The sequence below is a fragment of the Dendropsophus ebraccatus genome, chromosome 14 (genome assembly GCF_027789765.1).
Source record: "Dendropsophus ebraccatus isolate aDenEbr1 chromosome 14, aDenEbr1.pat, whole genome shotgun sequence".
NCBI classification, from domain to species: Eukaryota; Metazoa; Chordata; class Amphibia; order Anura; family Hylidae; genus Dendropsophus; species Dendropsophus ebraccatus.
This window is the reverse complement of record NC_091467.1, coordinates 72,045,167-72,063,363: the sequence shown is the minus strand read 5'-3', so window position 1 is coordinate 72,063,363 and position 18,197 is coordinate 72,045,167. Positions and strand designations below refer to the sequence as shown.

General features: G+C 47.7%; 1 protein-coding gene across 7 annotated transcripts in view; it reads right to left on the bottom strand.

The window, feature by feature from the left end:
- Positions 1-18,197, bottom strand: part of LOC138772461 (RING finger protein 17-like) — a 53,933-nt gene that overhangs the window by 25,385 nt on the left and 10,351 nt on the right. For 6 of the 7 annotated variants that reach the window (XM_069952860.1, XM_069952863.1, XM_069952859.1 and 3 more), the window contains exons 3-18: positions 17,921-18,006; positions 17,725-17,786; positions 16,491-16,567; positions 11,677-11,754; positions 10,380-10,480; positions 9,160-9,331; positions 8,745-8,818; positions 7,037-7,111; positions 6,538-6,833; positions 5,745-5,801; positions 5,292-5,342; positions 5,044-5,202; positions 4,196-4,382; positions 3,113-3,281; positions 2,280-2,470; positions 1,434-1,569 (exon numbers count right to left, since the gene is read on the bottom strand). In XM_069952860.1, the coding sequence (XP_069808961.1) occupies positions 1,434-1,569; positions 2,280-2,470; positions 3,113-3,281; positions 4,196-4,382; positions 5,044-5,202; positions 5,292-5,342; positions 5,745-5,801; positions 6,538-6,833; positions 7,037-7,111; positions 8,745-8,818; positions 9,160-9,331; positions 10,380-10,480; positions 11,677-11,754; positions 16,491-16,567; positions 17,725-17,786; positions 17,921-18,006 (1,971 nt within the window). The remainder of the gene's footprint in view (positions 1-1,433; positions 1,570-2,279; positions 2,471-3,112; positions 3,282-4,195; positions 4,383-5,043; positions 5,203-5,291; positions 5,343-5,744; positions 5,802-6,537; positions 6,834-7,036; positions 7,112-8,744; positions 8,819-9,159; positions 9,332-10,379; positions 10,481-11,676; positions 11,755-16,490; positions 16,568-17,724; positions 17,787-17,920; positions 18,007-18,197) is intronic. The other variant, XM_069952862.1, reaches the window with a different exon arrangement.

The window sequence follows — 18,197 nt, the reverse complement described above, 5'->3', positions numbered from 1 at the left end:
CCACTCTTTTGTTTACTGTTTATGACTTACGCTGTATTACACGTCACAATATAAGGGGGAAGTGATGTCGAATTGTCAGATTAGGGCTTGCTTTCCCCTCATTCCCCGCTTGCAGCCTTTGCTATTTCACGCACACACAGAGAGCTGGGAGGGGGGAAACGTGGGATGGGTGCAAGCAGCAGCCAGTGGTGATGATCTGATCAGCGATCAGATTACAAGCAATACAAGTCTATGGGGGGGGGAGGGGGTAAGGCACATACAGGCTGTAAAAACAACGACCAAATTTCGTAACAATGGCTGTTGTTGTGCAAACAATGCCAGTTATTTCTCAAATAACGGCATTGTGATGAAATACGGCCATTGTTTTTCTAGTGTGAACCTAGCCTTAGCTTGCAGAACAGAAATCTGTACAGAAAAATTTTATATACTAGATATATATCGGCCAGAAATATGGTGCTGCTCCTCATGTACACACAGGACAGCTAATTCTATAAAGTCACTTGAAATTATAGGTTAGCTTTTAAAGTTTTTTTAGGCTTTTATTCGCCAATGCCTATCACTTCAATAGAAGCTGAGCTGCAGTAACCCAGCATGGCCACTACACAATGTATGGCGCTGTCTACTTTAAGCTTCATTCACCATATATGGGAAAGCAGCAGCTCTGCCAAACAGCTGACTGTAGGGATACAGGGTATCAGATCTGGCACAGAACACATAGTAAAGGCTTAATCTGAGGATAGGCCACAAATAAATAAAAAGTTCCCAAAAAAACCCTTTAAAGGACAACTCCCACAAAAAATTTTTTTTGCTCATTTAACACACATTACAAAGTTATATAACTTTGTAATGTGGTTAAATACCCGGCCTGGCCCCCTTCCCCCACTTTCGGACCCCCGACCCCCCACCCCGGAAGTTAAGGAATGTATACATTACCTATTACGATCGTCACGGTCCTCTTCTCCGGGGCGGCATCTGGTGACGACGACGTCAGAGCCGAGGGGCGGTCCGGGTCTTCTTCCTCCTCGGCGTCTTCATGCAAAGTGAATGGGGATGAAAAGGCTGCTGGTGCACATGCGCACCAGCAGCCTTTTCATTGGCTGGAGCGCATCACATGGCTTCCAGCTTGCTCAGCCCTGATTGGCTGAGCTTGCTGGAAGCCATGTGATGCGCTCCAGCCAATGAAAAGGCTGCCGGTGCGCAAGCGCACTGGCAGCCTTTTCCATCCCCTGGACCCGGAAGTTGGAGACATCGCTGGATGGCGGAAGGCGGCGACGGAGAGGCGGACGGCGGGCGAATCGAGTGGCGATCGTCACCGGAGAGATGGTGAGTATGGTGTCTGTGTGTGTCTGTGTTTTTTTTTTTTTTTGGGGTCCCGCGGGAGTTGTCCTTTAAGTTTCTAAGAAGATTTCTATATTTACATTTCTTAAACTTACTGCATGGATATAAAAGTCTGACGGATCATTGAAGTGGCAGATGATGACGACTTCGCTCTTGTTCCATGGTAATACTGGATCTTTGTAGTGACTGGTCGCAGTGTCGCTTAGTACACGAGAAACATTGGAGGGAAACCTGAAATATTTTTTAACAAGGTTAGATGCAGCTAAAGACACCCGTAAGAAATAAGACATGTAGCCTGGACTGCCTGATGTCTTCTAAAGAATGGGACGCCAATGGGGCTGACTTTGGTGGTGATAGCTATACTTCAATATCACTTTAACAGTTTTTAGAGCTCCCAACATCATAATGAATCATGATGCCGGGAGCTTCAAGCTCCACTACATGGAGTGCACCGACAGTTTTTTGTGGACGTGTCCATGCCGCCTAACATCTGGGGACAACTGAGTATGGGGGGACATTATTAGGACCCCGAGGACTGCTATAGGTGAACAGTAGGAGAAGGACGGCACTCCATGAGTTGGTGGTGCTTGTGATGGAGAAACCAGCAATATGTAGATAAAATCCCGGCACTCACCTATAATTTTCTTTAATTTATTCAGTGCAGATGCATCAACCCTTACAATCAGTCCACGTTTCGGCAAGGCAAGGCCTTCATCAGCTTAGGACCTAACGCGTACTCATTGTAACTATTGATGCACCTGCGCTAATTAAACGAAAGAAAATTATTGGTGAGTGCCGGAGTTTTTCTACATATTGTTATAGGTGAACAACTTAGCAATCCACTAGTATTATTACAGTATGAAACAGACTGACAGACCAGAGAGGTGTCATTTTATGACAATCCACGATGACAGCCAGATCTGTTCACATAACTTGCTCACCTTGCCAATTCCATAGAAACAAGGGCATCATGGAGAGACATGGGCATGTCCTTAGGGACGTTATTCCCACAAGCTGTCTTCAGGTCGACGATCAGCTTATTGTCTTCTTCCCTGAAGACTTTCATGGATACGCATTTATTACCGATCACTCTTGTAACATATTCTTTGATTTGTTTTTTCAATAATCCATCCTGCAATAAACAAACAAATAAAAAAGAAACAGTTGCCGATCACCTGCTGAACAGCGCTATACAGACCAGGGTCCCATACCCATGTGTACTGTGTACTGGGAGGATGATCAATGTGTGCTCTCTGCTGCCACCTCTGTCCATGTCAGGAACTGTCCAGAGCAGCAGCAAATCCCCATAGAAAACCTTTCCTGCTCTGGACGGTTCCTGACATGGACAGAGGTGGCAGCAGGGAGCACAGTGTCAGACTGGAGAGAATACACCACTTCCTGCAGGACATACAGCAGCTGATAAGTACTAGAAGACTGGAGATTTTTTTTAAATAGAAGTAAATTACAAATTTATATAAATTTCTTAAACCAGTTGTGTTGAAAGAAAAAGATTTTCAATTGAGTACCCCTTTAATTGGTTTTCCCATTGAAAAGTGAGAAATGATAAATGTCCAACCTCTGGATTGTCGGTACCAAAGCGCCTTTTTGCAAATGGAGAAGCAGTGCACTTTCGTTACTGCCACTTCATTAACTGCTATGACACGGACAAACATGGCTGAGAGCGATCTCCTTCAGTCCTACAGCAGTAGGAGGAGCTGCAGGCACCCAGTCCGATCACACAGGGCTCTCAGGGACCACTGTTCTCTTTACTTACCTCACTTTTTGTATGTATATCCAATGAGCAGTGAACAGCGAGGGGAGGAAAGACCATGACGCTTTTATCATCGGTAAAGCTCAGCTTTGTTAGCATCTTGTGTAGATGTTTCACTTCCGTCTCGTAGTCCTCCAGTAAGCGAATGTTCATGACACAGCTGCCCGTCTGCCTTCAGAAACAGACAATACAAGCACGGATTACTGATTGGTACAAAATAACATAATGGTTTTTGTGCTAGTAATAGTCACACCTGCACCTCATATCTATCAGTATATATATTAAATGGGCAGACTAATCTGAGATGTGATAGGCCAAAGAACAGGCCTTTCCAGGATATTGCATTGATGGCCGGGCTTTAGGGTCCTATTACACCGGCCGATGGCAAGCCCGATCAACCTGCTAGATTGTTTATGGACACTGTTAGCGATGTCTGTGCAGCCCTTTCCAAACAGTTTACATCACCTGTCCACGTTCCCGGTGTTCTCCTGCGCTGTGCTTTCTCCCTGGTCCTGCATGCTGCAGCTTCACAGCAGCCCATCTGAGCTGACAGTCCACTCAGCCGATCACTAACTGGGACCGCTGCGGCCTGTCCACTCAGAAGGGCCTCTCTGAAGCTGCAGTGCATGGGACCGTTGTGGAAGCAGAGCGCAGGAGAAGATGGGGAGCATGGATGGGTAATATGAGCTGTTTGTTGAATTGTCAGCTGTTATTTAAACACTTGGTCCTATTACATTATCATTAGTACTTGTGACGATTATCAGCTGTTACGGAGGATAATGGTTTGGGCCTGCTGGGCACTGCTCCGTGTAATTGAAGCGGTGGCAGCAAACCAACATTCTCTTGAATGGGCTACCCGTCCGGGCGGCACCACCCTGCAGCTCCACCCCTCCTTCCCCGCTTCTCCCCACTTGCTGCCACTGCGTGTAATAAAACAGACAGTGAGCGGGGATGGAGGAGGAAGCGAGCTCTGATCTGACAGGTTGGCACTCGCTTCCTCGTGTAGATCAGGCCGTGTAATAGGGTCATTTTCTGATGACACATTCCTTTTTAGTCACCATTCCACACAGATAGAATATACAGTACCTTGCAATAAAAGTCTCAGTACCCCCATAGTCAAGTAAGAAGAGCGTTAGACGCTTGATATCCTCTATTTTATATCTTGCTGGACCACAAGCCGTTAGACTGCATTTACTCTCCAGAGGAACCATTTCAACAATTGTTCCACGGCACCATTTAATGAGCGGGATACTCCTGAAAGCGATGACTTCTCCTAGGAAAACAACAAACAGTTTTACAATTTACATTTTTCCCAGTCCTTATAGAGTATAATGAAGAGAGTCATTGAGCCCATGGTCAGATTATTATAGAAAATGGAAAATTGCATAACTTATCCCCAAAGGAGGCCATTGTGGAGGAAACAGCAAACCTACCTGCAATAACATGAATGGATGCGCCACCCTGGAGGAGCTGGACTACCTGTGCAACCTGAAGTGGGCTGTGGGTAGTGATTTATGCTAGTAGTAGTGACATGGATGTTAGCAAAACCAATGGTGCCCATACACTTTATTGTAGTAAAACACACACAAGGTTGAGCCGATAGAATAAGCTTAGCACTTTGGCTGTCCAGGAATGATGGCAATTGTAAATTTGCAACGGCTGGAGGGCCACCAGTTTGACACCTGCGCCCTACAGAACCTGTTACCACTTTCATTTGCCCCAAAGAAGACAAAATTGATACACTCTGTGTAAGAATAAAAGAGTCTGGCTCCATAGAGTTTCACTCTATAACAAGCTTTCTTTTTCTGATTGTGTCAGGTCCTGCACCATGGAGCGCTATTTCTGTTCTATTTTTTACCATATAGGACCATGGGCTGAATAGAAGTAACACAGTAAACTGTGGTTTTTGTACCAGTCAGAACACATATAAGTACCTATCTCCACCACGTCTGTAGGATAACACTGCCTGGATGTCCAACCAAGTGACGAGAGCTCCCGCTCAAGTAGGATGATTTGCCTTTTGTGGAAAACACGGTGGACATAAAAGTTGCAGGGATCTATCCAGTGACTTATGTATACAGGTTCCTGGGACGCTGTAAAAAACAACAAGAAGAAGTTATCAGAAGAAAGCAACGTGATTCCCAGCGACATAACCGATACACAGCTACACAGGAGGACTGACTCTTCTCTGGATAAAATGGAGGATGTGCGCCCATCGTCTTCTGACTGAAATCTATGGATGGAAGTAAGAAAAAAATGAACATTAATAATGTAAATAATTCTATATATATTATCAGTATTCAGTACACGTTATTTAAAGGGGGTTATCCCACAATTACAATGTATCCCCAGGAAAGGGGATATCTATTTGAACTTGGGAGGCAGACGTGTTGAGCACTGACTGTGGGGACAGATTGTGGAGGTCTCAGTGATTGGACCAACAGCGATCAGCTGGGTATCCCCTATCCTGGATAGATCGGTGACTTTGGGGTAGCGGCGGGCTATAACGCGACCTCAATCACTTGTATGAGTGACAGGGTCAGTGCCACATGGTGATTCCTGGTTGGGTAACTGGGCCCCAGCTCTACGCTTAACTGAACAACCTGGAACAGAATTATTATTCCTAGGATCTTACCTTTCTTTAAAGGTTTTTCTCGGTCAGGGGAAGTAGTATATTGAGGTCTGCGCGGATCTGAAATGATATGAACAGAAATAAAGGTCCACATAGTTGATGCAAGAAGATATTAAAGGGAAACTATTAGATGAATCTAGCCTGCTGATATGTCCCTTGTGTGCACTGCGCGCTGAGGATGGAGATAAGTTTCTTTCTCCTCAGTACCGTCTCTGTGTAGTCTTTAGTTATATCCTTAGGCTAATTCGGCTGTGTTTTTTTTTTTACTCCATCGTGGTAACCTCTTCCAAACCACCCACAGTATATATATATATATATATATATATATGCTGTTTTTTGTGCAGAGATATACAGAGCGGCTCCATACACAGTGGGTAATGACTGACGTCAGTGTCACCAAAGATTATTAAAAAATGTTTAACATAAAAACATTATTTAAGCAATATGTCATTTTCTGATGACATCGTCCCTTTAAATGAGGGATGGGGAACCTTTGGCCCTCCAGCTATTGCAAAACTACAACTCCCATCATGCCTGGATAGCCAAAGCGAAGCTTTGGCTGTCCAGGCATGATGGGAATTGTAGTTTTGCAACAGCTGGAGGGCTGAAGGTTCCCCATCCCTCATTTATATGTTCACATGACATGGACATTCTGTGTTGCAGTTCCTACAAGATAGCAGCAGTAAGTCCACCTCTATTGGTCTGGAAACATGTCTGCTTCTATGTCTGCTACACTGCAAATCCCTCCAAAATAAAAAGATATCCCCCCCGCCAAAAAAACACACAAGGCACTCACACTGTTGGTCCTCCTGGATAATCTCTTCTATGATGACATCTGGAGTGCTCATGGGCCGTGGTAACACTTTACTTCTTACTGACATCAGCCCTGATCCCTGAGAAGTCTGGGAGTCGTCACCAGAAGCCAGCTGACTGGTCGCGTCCACTTTGTGTCCATCTATTTCCACACATCTAGTATCAGATTCATGCTCTTCATAAACCAATCTTTTGGGGACATCTTTAAGAAGCTCCTCTGCGTCATCCGAGCAGTAAGGCTCCCTGGATGCTGCAGTCACATCGGGTGTTTGCTGGAATCTAGGAGAGGAGACGCATATTGCTACAATAAGGATGTGCTATTGATCCAGGGATTTGCTTTGTGTGTGTGATTCTATATTTGCCTTCAGACCGCGACGCTAACATGGTACAAATCACGTCCCCATTCCCCACAAACAGTAGCGTGAACCAACACAAAACTTTTGCACCCTTTTTGTATACGTATATATATGCACGCTACTTACTTAGAACCGCCAACAAGGCAAACCGCTCCTATACTGTCCAAGGTTTTCAGCGCAGTATTACAGTCCACAGTAAATCTGTGGGGTATAAAGTAAAGTGAATCAGAATAAGCTAATATAATAAAGGGGTCCTCTGGAAACAACGCTCCATGTAACTGCTTTCCACTATGACCAAGATATCCTGGACCCCCTATTAACTCTAAAATTCTCTAATAAGGTTTTACACCTTTAAAGAAGCATTCCCTCTATTTACTTATTCTTTCTCTATATTCCCCTTCATCTGTACATTTCATTGATGCATTTGTGTCATCGCTCAGCCACCATCTTGACTTTAAGAAAGCAAACTGCATCCTCTCCCTTTCAAATTTGTTCTCAATCCCATGATGCATCAGCCCAGCACCACATGGGCGACTAGAGCCAGTGTCATCTCTGCCTACTGGGAGGACAATGTAATCTCTATATATACAGTCAGGGAGGCTGCAATGTTATCATATCTATTATAACTGTGAGGCAGAGGTTGCATTATCTTCTATAGTAACACTAGTGGAAGTGTCTGCCTTCCCCATTTGGAGAGATTATGTGGTACAGTCCATGCAACTTTATCATATGGGAAGTTTTGACAGAGATGTTGCCCCTCACCCTCAGCCCGTGAAAGCACAGAAACACATGTATTTACTATGAGATCACATGACTCAACTGAAGAAAACACTTTCAGGAATTGTCAGATAGAAAGGAACAACTAAATGAGGTAATAAGACTGAATTCTGTATACTGGCTGACTAGCTGCATAATGAGTAAAAAAATAAGGACGGAGGAAAAAGAATGACAACTCACTCCTTCCTTGGTTTGACAGCGTTAAAGGGGTACTCCGGGGGGGGGGGAATAAAAAATAAACTGGTGTCAAAAAGTTTTGTATATTACTTCTATTTAAAAATCCTCCCAGGCTGCATTAGTTCCAGTACTTATTAGCTGCTGTATGTCCTCCAGGAAGTGTTGTTTTCTCTCCAGTCAGACACCATGCTCTCTGCTGCCACCTCTGTCCATGTCAGGAACTGTCCAGAGCAGGTAAGGTTTTCTATGGGGATTTGCTGCTGCTCTGGACAGTTGTGAACACTTTAAGGCTATGTTTACACAACATGTGAGACCGGCTGTTCCGTGACCCAGCCGGGTCACGGAACGGCCGGGCTCTGCAAAGATCATTCCGGCCGGTACTGCAGTACCGGCAGGATGATCTTTATAGCTGTAGTGTTCTGATGCGGAGCCGCTCGCTTCATTGTGTGAACTGACAGGATTTCCTACGGCCGCAATTCACATGTCAGTTCTTTGCAGAGCAGCACGGGATCCCGGCCGGAGCGTATACGATGTGTATACACTCCGGCTGGGATCCCATAGAGCAGGCATGTCCAAAGTCCGGCCGGAGGGCCATTTGCGGCCCGCGTTCCGAACTTTTACGGCCCCCCAGGTATCCAGCTTGCTATTATCTGCCTGTGTTATAAAGCATATAGCATGTAAAATGGTCGGCCCTCGCACATGTTCACTTCATCAAATTTGGCACTCTTCGAAAAAAGTTTGGACATGCCTGCCATAGAGGAATAGGCAATGTTCTATGCTGCATAAAGTACGGCCGTTGTTGCAGATGGCAACAACGGCCGTACTTTTACGTAGTGTGAACATAGCCTAAATGGGGATCGCTACATAAAAAAAAATCTACCGTATATCAGAAGACCCTTTCAGAGAATCCAGTGTGGCTTCATTATTACACCTTGTCTTCAGGTCAGCAAGCAGCTAGAAAACCAAAGGAAATAACCATAAATAAGGAGCAGACAATAAACTAAACTGACACAATACAATATTATGCCCATAAACGTGTTCACACATGGAGATGAGAAATCCTGTGTGCCTCACTTTCTGGTTTACTGCAATCTCATAGGCTTACAAGAAGTCTCCTGAACACTCAGATACCCCTCAACCCCCCTCAAAACTTTTAACATGTGAAAGACCAGCAACCATAGCAACCCTATGCGTATCATAGGGTTTCCAGTAAGTCCGCGTTCAATCACCACATATTAGATTCCTCGATATATTAAAGCTTTCCTATAGCGGTTAAATATCTTATGTCAACTTACGTTATTTATCTCACAATAGACTGACATCGATGGCAGCCGCTTCAGTGCTTCAGCAAATGCAACTCGGGTCTCCAAACACTTTCTCTGCTTCTCTATGTCGGTGACAGCGTTCTGCATCTCTATGGTGAACACGTCCCATCTTCTTCTTAAACCCTTCAGTAAGTCAGATTTCCTAAGGAAACAGGGAAACATTATGTAATCCCACTCCATATAGTAAGTAAAGACTCTGATGATTTTTTTTTTGCTATCCAGAAACATCCCTACTCTTGTAGATGATCAGGGACTAGTGATGCAACTTTAGGCTATGTTCATACTACATAAACTCAGGGTCGTAATTTTTTTTGGCCGTGGATTTGCGTTCGCACATACGGTTGTTTGTCCGATCGCACTTCCGACCGTAAGTGCTAGCCGTGAACATACGGCCGTTGTTTAATGTGGCTTCCTAGCATGGTTTTAAGCGGGCTGACACAGGTCGTTTACTTTAAATATATCGCCCAGCCCGAGAAACCACTCAGAATATATTTTATATCAAAATCAAGTTTACTTTGGCAGATATCAGATGTACGTTCGCGTCAGCATTGAAACTCAAGGCCGTAGGTGCAGCATTTCCGGCCGTAAATAATGGTCTTGTTCATTTTTCACTGGGCCGTATAAAATCCGACCGTAAGTTCGTACGTAGTGTGCACTTCCCAGCCGTAGTTCCATTGAATTACATTCATATCAGTGAACCTCAAACTTACGTTCGTATTTTTGCGGTCGTAAATACGACCGTAAGTTTACGTAGTGTAAACATAGCCTAAATATGTACATATCACATAAAAAAAAAAAAAAACAGTACAAATGTTCTAGAGCAGGGGCATGATGGGAATTGTACTTTTGCAACAGCTGGAGGGCCTGAGTTTGACACCAGCGTTCTAGAGGCATGTCAAAAGTTTTCATGGTGAGGGTCTGGGTATTCAGGCCCCCACTGACTGCGACAACCAGTAGGGAGAAGTGTGTGTCAGTGCTCTTCTCTCCCTGTCTCACTGCATGGGATGCTCCTATAGACTACTGACAACTGTCTCCTGCTGTGAGGACAGAAAAGGGAGGAAGAATGGCTTCATCCAGCGTAACCTACTGATTGTGGGAGTGTGAACACCTAGACCCCAACCGCCCATGTCAATGAATTAGACTAAACTGATAAAAGAAATGTAATAACTGCTTAAAAAAGCGAATCCCACCTTATATTAACTGTGAGCAAAAGTTTCTCATAGGCTTCATTAACAGAACTAGAGAGGCTCTCCTCCTGCTGCTTATGTTTCGCCTCCAGTTCTTTCAAAGTCTAAATCCGGGAAAAAGAGACAGAAGAAACAGATCTACACGTAATAATGGAAAACACAGCAAATTTCTCCTCTGACTTGTTCTAAGCGCAGAGTGCGGCCAGCAGAGGTCTATCCCTAGGTTAGGCCATCAGTGTGCTGCCAGCGGAGGTCTATCCCTAGGTTATGCCATCAGTGTGCTGCCAGCGGAGGTCTATCCCTAGGTTATGCCATCAGTGTGCTGCCAGCGGAGGTCTATCCCTAGGTTAGGCCATCAGTGTGCGGCCAGCAGAGGTCTATCCCTAGGTTAGGCCATCAGCGTGCGGCCAGCGGAGGTCTATCCCTAGGATAGGCCATCAGTGTGCGGCCAGCGGAAGGCTATCCCTAGGTTGGGCGATCAGCGTGCGGCCAGCAGAGGTCTATCCCTAGGTTATGCCATCAGTGTGCAGGCAGCGGAGGTCTATCCCTAGGTTAGGCCATTAGTGTGCGGCCAGAGGAGGTCTATCCCTAGGTTATGCCATCAGTGTGCGGTCAGAGAAGGTCTATCCCTAGGTTATGCCATCAGTGTGCGGTCAGAGGAGGTCTATCCCTAGGTTATGCCATCAGTGTGCGGTCAGAGGAGGTCTATCCCTAGGTTGGGAAATCAGCGTGCGGCCAGCAGAGGTCTATCCCTAGGTTATGCCATCAGTGTGCAGGCAGCGGAGGTCTATCCCTAGGTTATGCCATCAGTGTGCGTTCAGAGGAGGTCTATCCCTAGGTTATGCCATCAGTGTGCGGTCAGAGTAGGTCTATCCCTAGGTTAGGCCATTAGTATGCGGCCAGCGGAGGTCTATCCCTAAGTAATGCCATCAGTAAGCGGCCAGCAGAGGTCTATCCCTAGGTTATGCCATCAGTGTGCGGTCAGAGAAGGTCTATCCCTAGGTTATGCCATCAGTGTACGGTCAGAGGAGGTCTATCCCTAGGTTATGCCATCAGTGTGCGGTCAGAGGAGGTCTATCCCTAGGTTATGCCATCAGTGTGCGGTCAGAGGAGGTCTATCCCCAGGTTAGGCCATCAGCCGGAGCACCGCAGGCTCTATAGGGTGCGTTTACATGTGGCAGATTAGTTTTTGCTGTGTTCTCTCCTTTATGTGAATGGGGCTGCAGAGACAGCCCCCCATCCACAACAAGAAATCTGATTATCAGTAACATTTCTTTTGGCATGTTACATTGCTGTGTACCTCATAGACTGAATCAAGATGATGGAGAGTGCTCTTTGCGGTGGCCAAAGCCTCATCAATCTTGAGACAATGATTATCCTAAAAATAAAGAAAAAAAAAGTTGGTGTGTTTTGTAATAATGTTACCTCTTAAAAGCGACTCTGTACCCACTATCTGCCCCCCCTCCAAGCTTCTTGTACCATCAAATAGCTGCTGTCTTGGGGTCCGTTCGGCAGGAGATGTAGTTATTGTCCTAAAAAACTTTTAAACTTGCAGCCCTGTGTCAAAGTGGCATGGCCTAGAGTGTCTATGCCCTAGGCCTACACCGCCCCTCCATCTCTCCCCCCACCCTCTTTACCATTAGGAATCCGCCAGGTAGGGTTTCTCCTAATCATCACTTGTCTGAACGCTGCACATGTACTGGATCATTATGGCCCATGTGCAGTGTTTAGACAAGTGATGATTAGGAGAAATTCTGCCCAGGGCCATTCCTAATGATGAGTAGGGTGGGGAGGAGGGACGGAGGGGCGGTGCAGGCCTAAGGCACAGACACTCTAGGCCACGCCACTTTGACACAGGGCTGCAAGTTTAAAGGAGGAGTTTTTACTCACCGTAAACTCTCTTTCTCGTAGTCTTCATTGGGGGACACAGACACCATGGGTATAGGCTGCTGCCACTAGGAGGCTGACACTAAGAAAAAACAAAGTAAGTCGGCCCCTCCCAGCAGGCTATACCCGCCCACTGGCACTGAGCTAATTCAGTAGTGAAAAAGCAGTAGGAGGAGCCAAATAAACAGAAAAAAATAGTCCACACTCAAAATCTGAAAACACAGGCCAACAGGCAATTATAAAAAAAACAGACAATAGAGGGTGGGTGCTGTGTCCCCCAATGAAGACTACGAGAAAGAGAGTTTACGGTGAGTAAAAACTCCTCCTTTCTCGTGGGTCTTATTGGGGGACACAGACACCATGGGACGTCCAAAAGCAGTCCCTTGGGCGGGAAAGGACAGAGTAGAGCTAAGAAAAGGATGAAGCCACTGCTGCCTGCAAAACCTTGCGGTCCAGACTCGCATCAGCCGATGCAAAGGTGTCCACACGGTAGACCCTCGAAAAGGTGTGCAGCGAGGACCATGTGGCGGCCTTGCAGACTTGAAGAGCTGAGGCCCCATGACAGATAGCCCAGGAAGCCCCAACCGCACGAGTCGAGTGAGCCGCAATCCGGAACGGGGGCGACTTACCCTTACTCCGGTAAGCCTGAGCGATGGCGGAGCGGACCCAGCGGGCAAGAGTTGCCTTAGACGCCGCTGACCCCTTCCGAGGACCCTCAGGGATGACAAAGAGGGAGTCCGATTTCCGGAGAGACTTCGTCCGGGAAAGATAGATGCGCAGGGCGCAAACCACATCCAGATTGTGTAGAGCGCACTCCCGCGGATGAGAGGGGGCCGGGCAGAAAGAAGGAAGAACAATATCTTCGTTGAGGTGGAAGGGGGAGACCACCTTGGGCTGGAAAGAAGCCCCGGGCCTAAGGACAGCCTTGTCCTGGTGCAAGACCAGCAGGGGAGGACGGCACGAAAGAGCTGCCAACTCCGAAATCCGCCGGATAGACGTGACTGCCACCAGGAAAAACACCTTAAAAGACAAGATGGCCAAAGGCTCAAACGGTGGAGACTGCAGAACATCCAGAACCAGGTACAGATCCCACGGGGGAACTGGGTGTCGATAAGGAGGCGCGACATGCGCCACCCCCTGGAGAAAAGTCCTTACTTGGGGGACTGACGCCAAGGGCCTCTGGAAAAATATCGAAAGAGCGGAGACCTGGCCCTTAAGAGAGCTCAGGGATAAGCCGGAGTCCAGGCCTGCTTGGAGGAAGGCAAGGAGTCGCGCCAGAGAGAAGGAAAGTGGTGGTGCAGAACAGGCTTCACAATGACGGAGGTAGGCCCTCCAACAACGATAATAAATCTTCGCGGAAGCCAGCTTCCGGGCCCTAATCATGGTCCTGACGACCGCATGAGAGAAACCGCGTGATTTCAGAATCCAGGTTTCAATAGCCACGCCGTCAAACGTAGCGTGGCTAAACGCGGGTGGCAGAGCGGTCCTTGAGTTAGAAGATCTGGCCGGTCTGGGTGTCCCCCACCTGTGACAGATCTGGGAGAACACCTCGGGATGCAGGGTCCACTCCCCTGGATCCACTCGTGCACGACTCAGATAGTCGGCCATCCAATTGTCCACTCCCGGGATGTGAACAGCGGATAAGGCAAGCACGGTCTTCTCCGCCCAGGAGAGAATCAGCGCCACTTCCATCATGGCGGCCTTGCTGCGGGTCCCGCCCTGATGATTCACATATGCCAGCGCGGTGGCATTGTCCATCTGTACTCGAACGGGGAGACCGTGGAGTTCTGACTGCCAGTGCAGAAGGGAGAGACGAATCGCCCGCAACTCGAGGATGTTGATTGGAAGGCAAGCTTCCCTGGGTGACCAGGTTCCCTGAACAGTCAGATCGTTCCAAACTTCTCCCCAGCCCCGCAGGCTGGCATTGGTGGTTACGATCTGCCAACGAATGAGTAGAAAGGAGCAACCCAGGGAGAGGCTCGGAGACCGCAGCCACCACTGAAGATCTCGACGAAGGCGAGCAGGTAGGTTCATTCTTGACCTCGGATGGGGCCTTGACGAGTATGTCGTCCAAGTAAGGGGTTACTGAGATTCCTCGAGCCCGAAGAAGAGCCATGACAGCCGCCATGGTCTTCGTGAAAACCCGCGGAGCCGAGGCCAGGCCGAACGGGAGAGCCACGAACTGATAGTGCTCTGCCCCTACTGCAAAGCGCAGGAAACGCTGATGGCGGGGAAAAATCGGCACGTGAAGGTACGCGTCCTGAATATCCACCGACGAGAGAAACTCGCCCGGCTCCAGGGAGGCAATCACCAAACGCAAGTACTCCATTCGGAAATGAGACAGTCGGACATGACGATTTAGACGTTTGAGGTCCAAAATCGGACGTACCGAACCGTCCTTCTTCGGGACCACGTAAAGATTTGAAGAGAACCCGTGAAAACGTTGAAGGGGAGGGACGGGAACAATCACTCCCTTGGCCTGGGAAAAACCGGCCGCCAGGGCAGGGGACCTGGGAGGCCGAGACAGGAAGAAACGATCGCGAGGGATGGAAACAAACTCGATCTTGTAACCTTGTGAGATTACTTCTCGCACCCAAGCATCCTGAACGTGAGAAAGCCAAACCTCCTGAAACAACAGGAGGCGGCCGCCCACCCGAGGAGAGCCGGGTGGCTGAAAACCTTCAAGAGGAGGTGGGCTTGGATGTGCCCTGCTTAAAGGGGGCGCGGGAGGCGGCGGGTCGCGCCTGCCAGGAAGAATGGTTCTTCGAGAATCCGGACCTCTTGTTCTGAGGGACCGCGGATCTCCCGGAGCGAGCTGGCGGAAGCGACCGAAACGAACGAAAGGAGCCTGGCTTGCGACGGGAATTCTGACGTTTTGGACGCTGCTGGGGAAGATTGGTACTCTTCCCCCCCGTAGCGTCAGAAATAATGTCATCTAGCTGTTTACCGAAGAGACGGGAACCAGCAAACGGAAGACTAGTGAGAGACCGCTTGGAAGCGTTGTCGGCCCGCCATTCACGAAGCCACAAAGAACGGCGGATGGCTATAAGATTGGCCGACGCAAAGGCCGAACAGGCTGCAGCGTCCAGAGAAGCCGAGCAGAGGTACTGAGCCGCGTCCTGAATTTGTTGGGCGAGGTCAGCCAGGTCCTCGACTGATGCGCCAGAAAGAAGCCCGTCCCTCAGTTGTTTAGCCCACACCGAAATGGACTTAGACACCCATGTGGAAGCGAACGTGGGTAGGAGAGAGGAGCCGGAGGCCTCGAAGGCTGACCTAGCGAAGGGCTCCGGAGGGCGTGGGAGGACCCAAGAGCGATGTGAGAAGGCGAGGGCAGGGAGGAGGAGGGGGGAGAACTGAGCCATCTGAGAGAGGCTGGGAGGGCAGAAAGCCCAGCCAAGCAAGTCGCCCGGAATGGGCCGCGGGAGGGGGCCTAGGAACCACCGAGGGAACGGAGCCCAGGGAAGGGGAAGAGGGGGAGAGAGAGAGAGAGAGAGAGAGGAGACCAACTTACCCCCGATGTCTTCGGATCTGTGCCGCGCTGCCGCGCTCAACTATGTGAGGCTGGGCGGGCAGGGGCTGGTGGAGCAAGTCCGCATAAAGGAGTACAGACAGCTGGGCTGGTCTGTGTCCTGGGCGCTGGGTCCGGCCGGTGGCAACCTAGGGTAAACAGCCCCTTTCCATTTAGGTTCTGTGCCCTGGTTGCATAAAGGGGGGATCAGGGTGAGTCTTTAGTGACCCACCGTGCCCCAAACTGTTAGGAAGAAAAAGCACAATTAATAATAACAAAAACCAAGCAGAAACTGAATTAGCTCAGTGCCAGTGGGCGGGTATGGCCTGCTGGGAGGGGCCGACTTACTTTGTTTTTTCTTAGTGTCAGCCTCTTAGTGGGAGCAGTCTATACCCATGGTGTCTGTGTCCCCCAATAAGACGCACGAGAAAAGTTGTTTTTTAGGACAATAACTGCATCACCTGCCGAACGGACCCCAGGACAGATCATGTGCGACACTAAAAATATATCGCTATGGGCTGTATATCTCTCTGTGTAAAAGGGATATGCGGCTGATAGCAACAGAGTTAAATGGATGCCCCACTGGCACAGCTGCCCCCTGGTATAGAGTACAACATAGCTGCAAAGTACAACATCAACCATTGTAAACATTGTATAAACATATAAATAAGCAGCGGGGGGGGGGGGGGAAACCAGTGACAGCATTATGTATTTCCTACATTTGGTGTAATCCGTGGTACCTGGCAATCCCCAGAAAAGGCATTTTCAGTATCCATCACAGGGACGACCTTATTCTCTGTAATAGAAAGGAAACCTGTTTATATCCAATGGCGACATCTCAATGGCCCAACTCTCAGTATCCGGCAATGAAAAGACACCTGCATTATAGTCCTGTTTATACTCTTCATTTCTATTGGCCGATACCTTAAGAGACCCTGAATGTTATAAGCTAAGGAGATTGGTCAAGTAACCTGTCTTAGGATCCTTTTACACACACAGATTTACTTGACAGATTTTTGAAGCCAAAGCCAGGAACAGACTATAAACAGAGAACAAGTCATAAAGGAAAGACTGAGAGTTCTCTTTTCAAATCCATTCCTGGCTTTGGCTTTAAAAATCTGTACAATATTTGTGTGTGTAAAAGAACCCTTAGGATCCCATTAGGCAAAGCAATTTTTAATGGTTAACGCTAAATGACCGTAAATGAGCTTTTGGGAATGATAGTCGTTAGTAACGATTGTTACTTTGATGGTTTACTCCTTCTTAACCCAGCAAAAGAAGGAGCGATGTGTACAATAAAGATGGGAACGGTAAAAGACTGCAAATAACCTGTGTAGTCTGATCCTTTGTCAACTTGTCATCCATCTGTCTTATGGACCTTTTACACGGGTGTGGTGCTAGAAACTCTCCTGCGGCCAACAATGTGCCTGTGTAAAGGTGACAGCGGGCAAACACCTGATCCTCTGTAGAGCGGGCTTTACTATAGAAGAGATGAGCGAACATACAGTAAGATCGGCCGAACAAGAACCGTATCTCACGGCCGAGCGATCAGGTTGCGGTTAGGCCGGATTACTGTCAGGGCTATATTATACCAAACGTTTAATGCCCGTACTTAGCCGATTAGCAGCGGAAGGGGCTGAATGTATAATCTATAGGTGGCCCATTACACAAAGCGGCGGTCTGCTGCTCTTATTACATGGGGTGACAGCCAGCAGACTGACGCTCTATTTTATAGGTCATGTCTTCAAACAATGTTGACCTATTTCAAGCTGATAATTAAAACGAACGATTATCGGCCGTAACAGCTGGTAATCGGTTAAGTACAGCCAATAATTATTTGGTGTAATAGGACCCTTAGTATGTTCATCTCTAATCGCTGGTGAAGCTAATAAAATCCCAGGTCACAATAGTGCTGTCTCCTTTTCTCTATTAGACCTATGGGCTTAGACTTACCATTTACTGCTGGTGTCTTCTTGGATCCACAGTTATCATCCGCTGTGGTACCTGAGTCTACGCTGTAAAGAAGGGGGATGGTGAGATGTAAAATCTATGAAAAACCGTGTATATATACATACATGTCTATCACTATACCACTCATCCTAGAGGGGCAGATGAAGAAGAGCCGTCAACTTCTATAGTAACTACTTACTTTGGTGATAACTGTAGAGGACTCAGGGCTTCCTGTAGATCTCTCCGTAGAGAGGTAAAGACGCCGCAGTCTTTTGGTTCAAACTCCTATCAGGAAATAAGAATAATGATTCTGTCTGTAGTCATATCCAGATCAAGACAAAAGACCTGGCTGCAGATGCTTCCTTTATTTCTGTTCATGTAGCACTCTGCAAACCCAATGCATCAGTAACCAGTTCAGGAACTGTCCAGACCAGCAGCAAATCCCCATAGAAAACCTCTCCTACTCTCCAGAATGG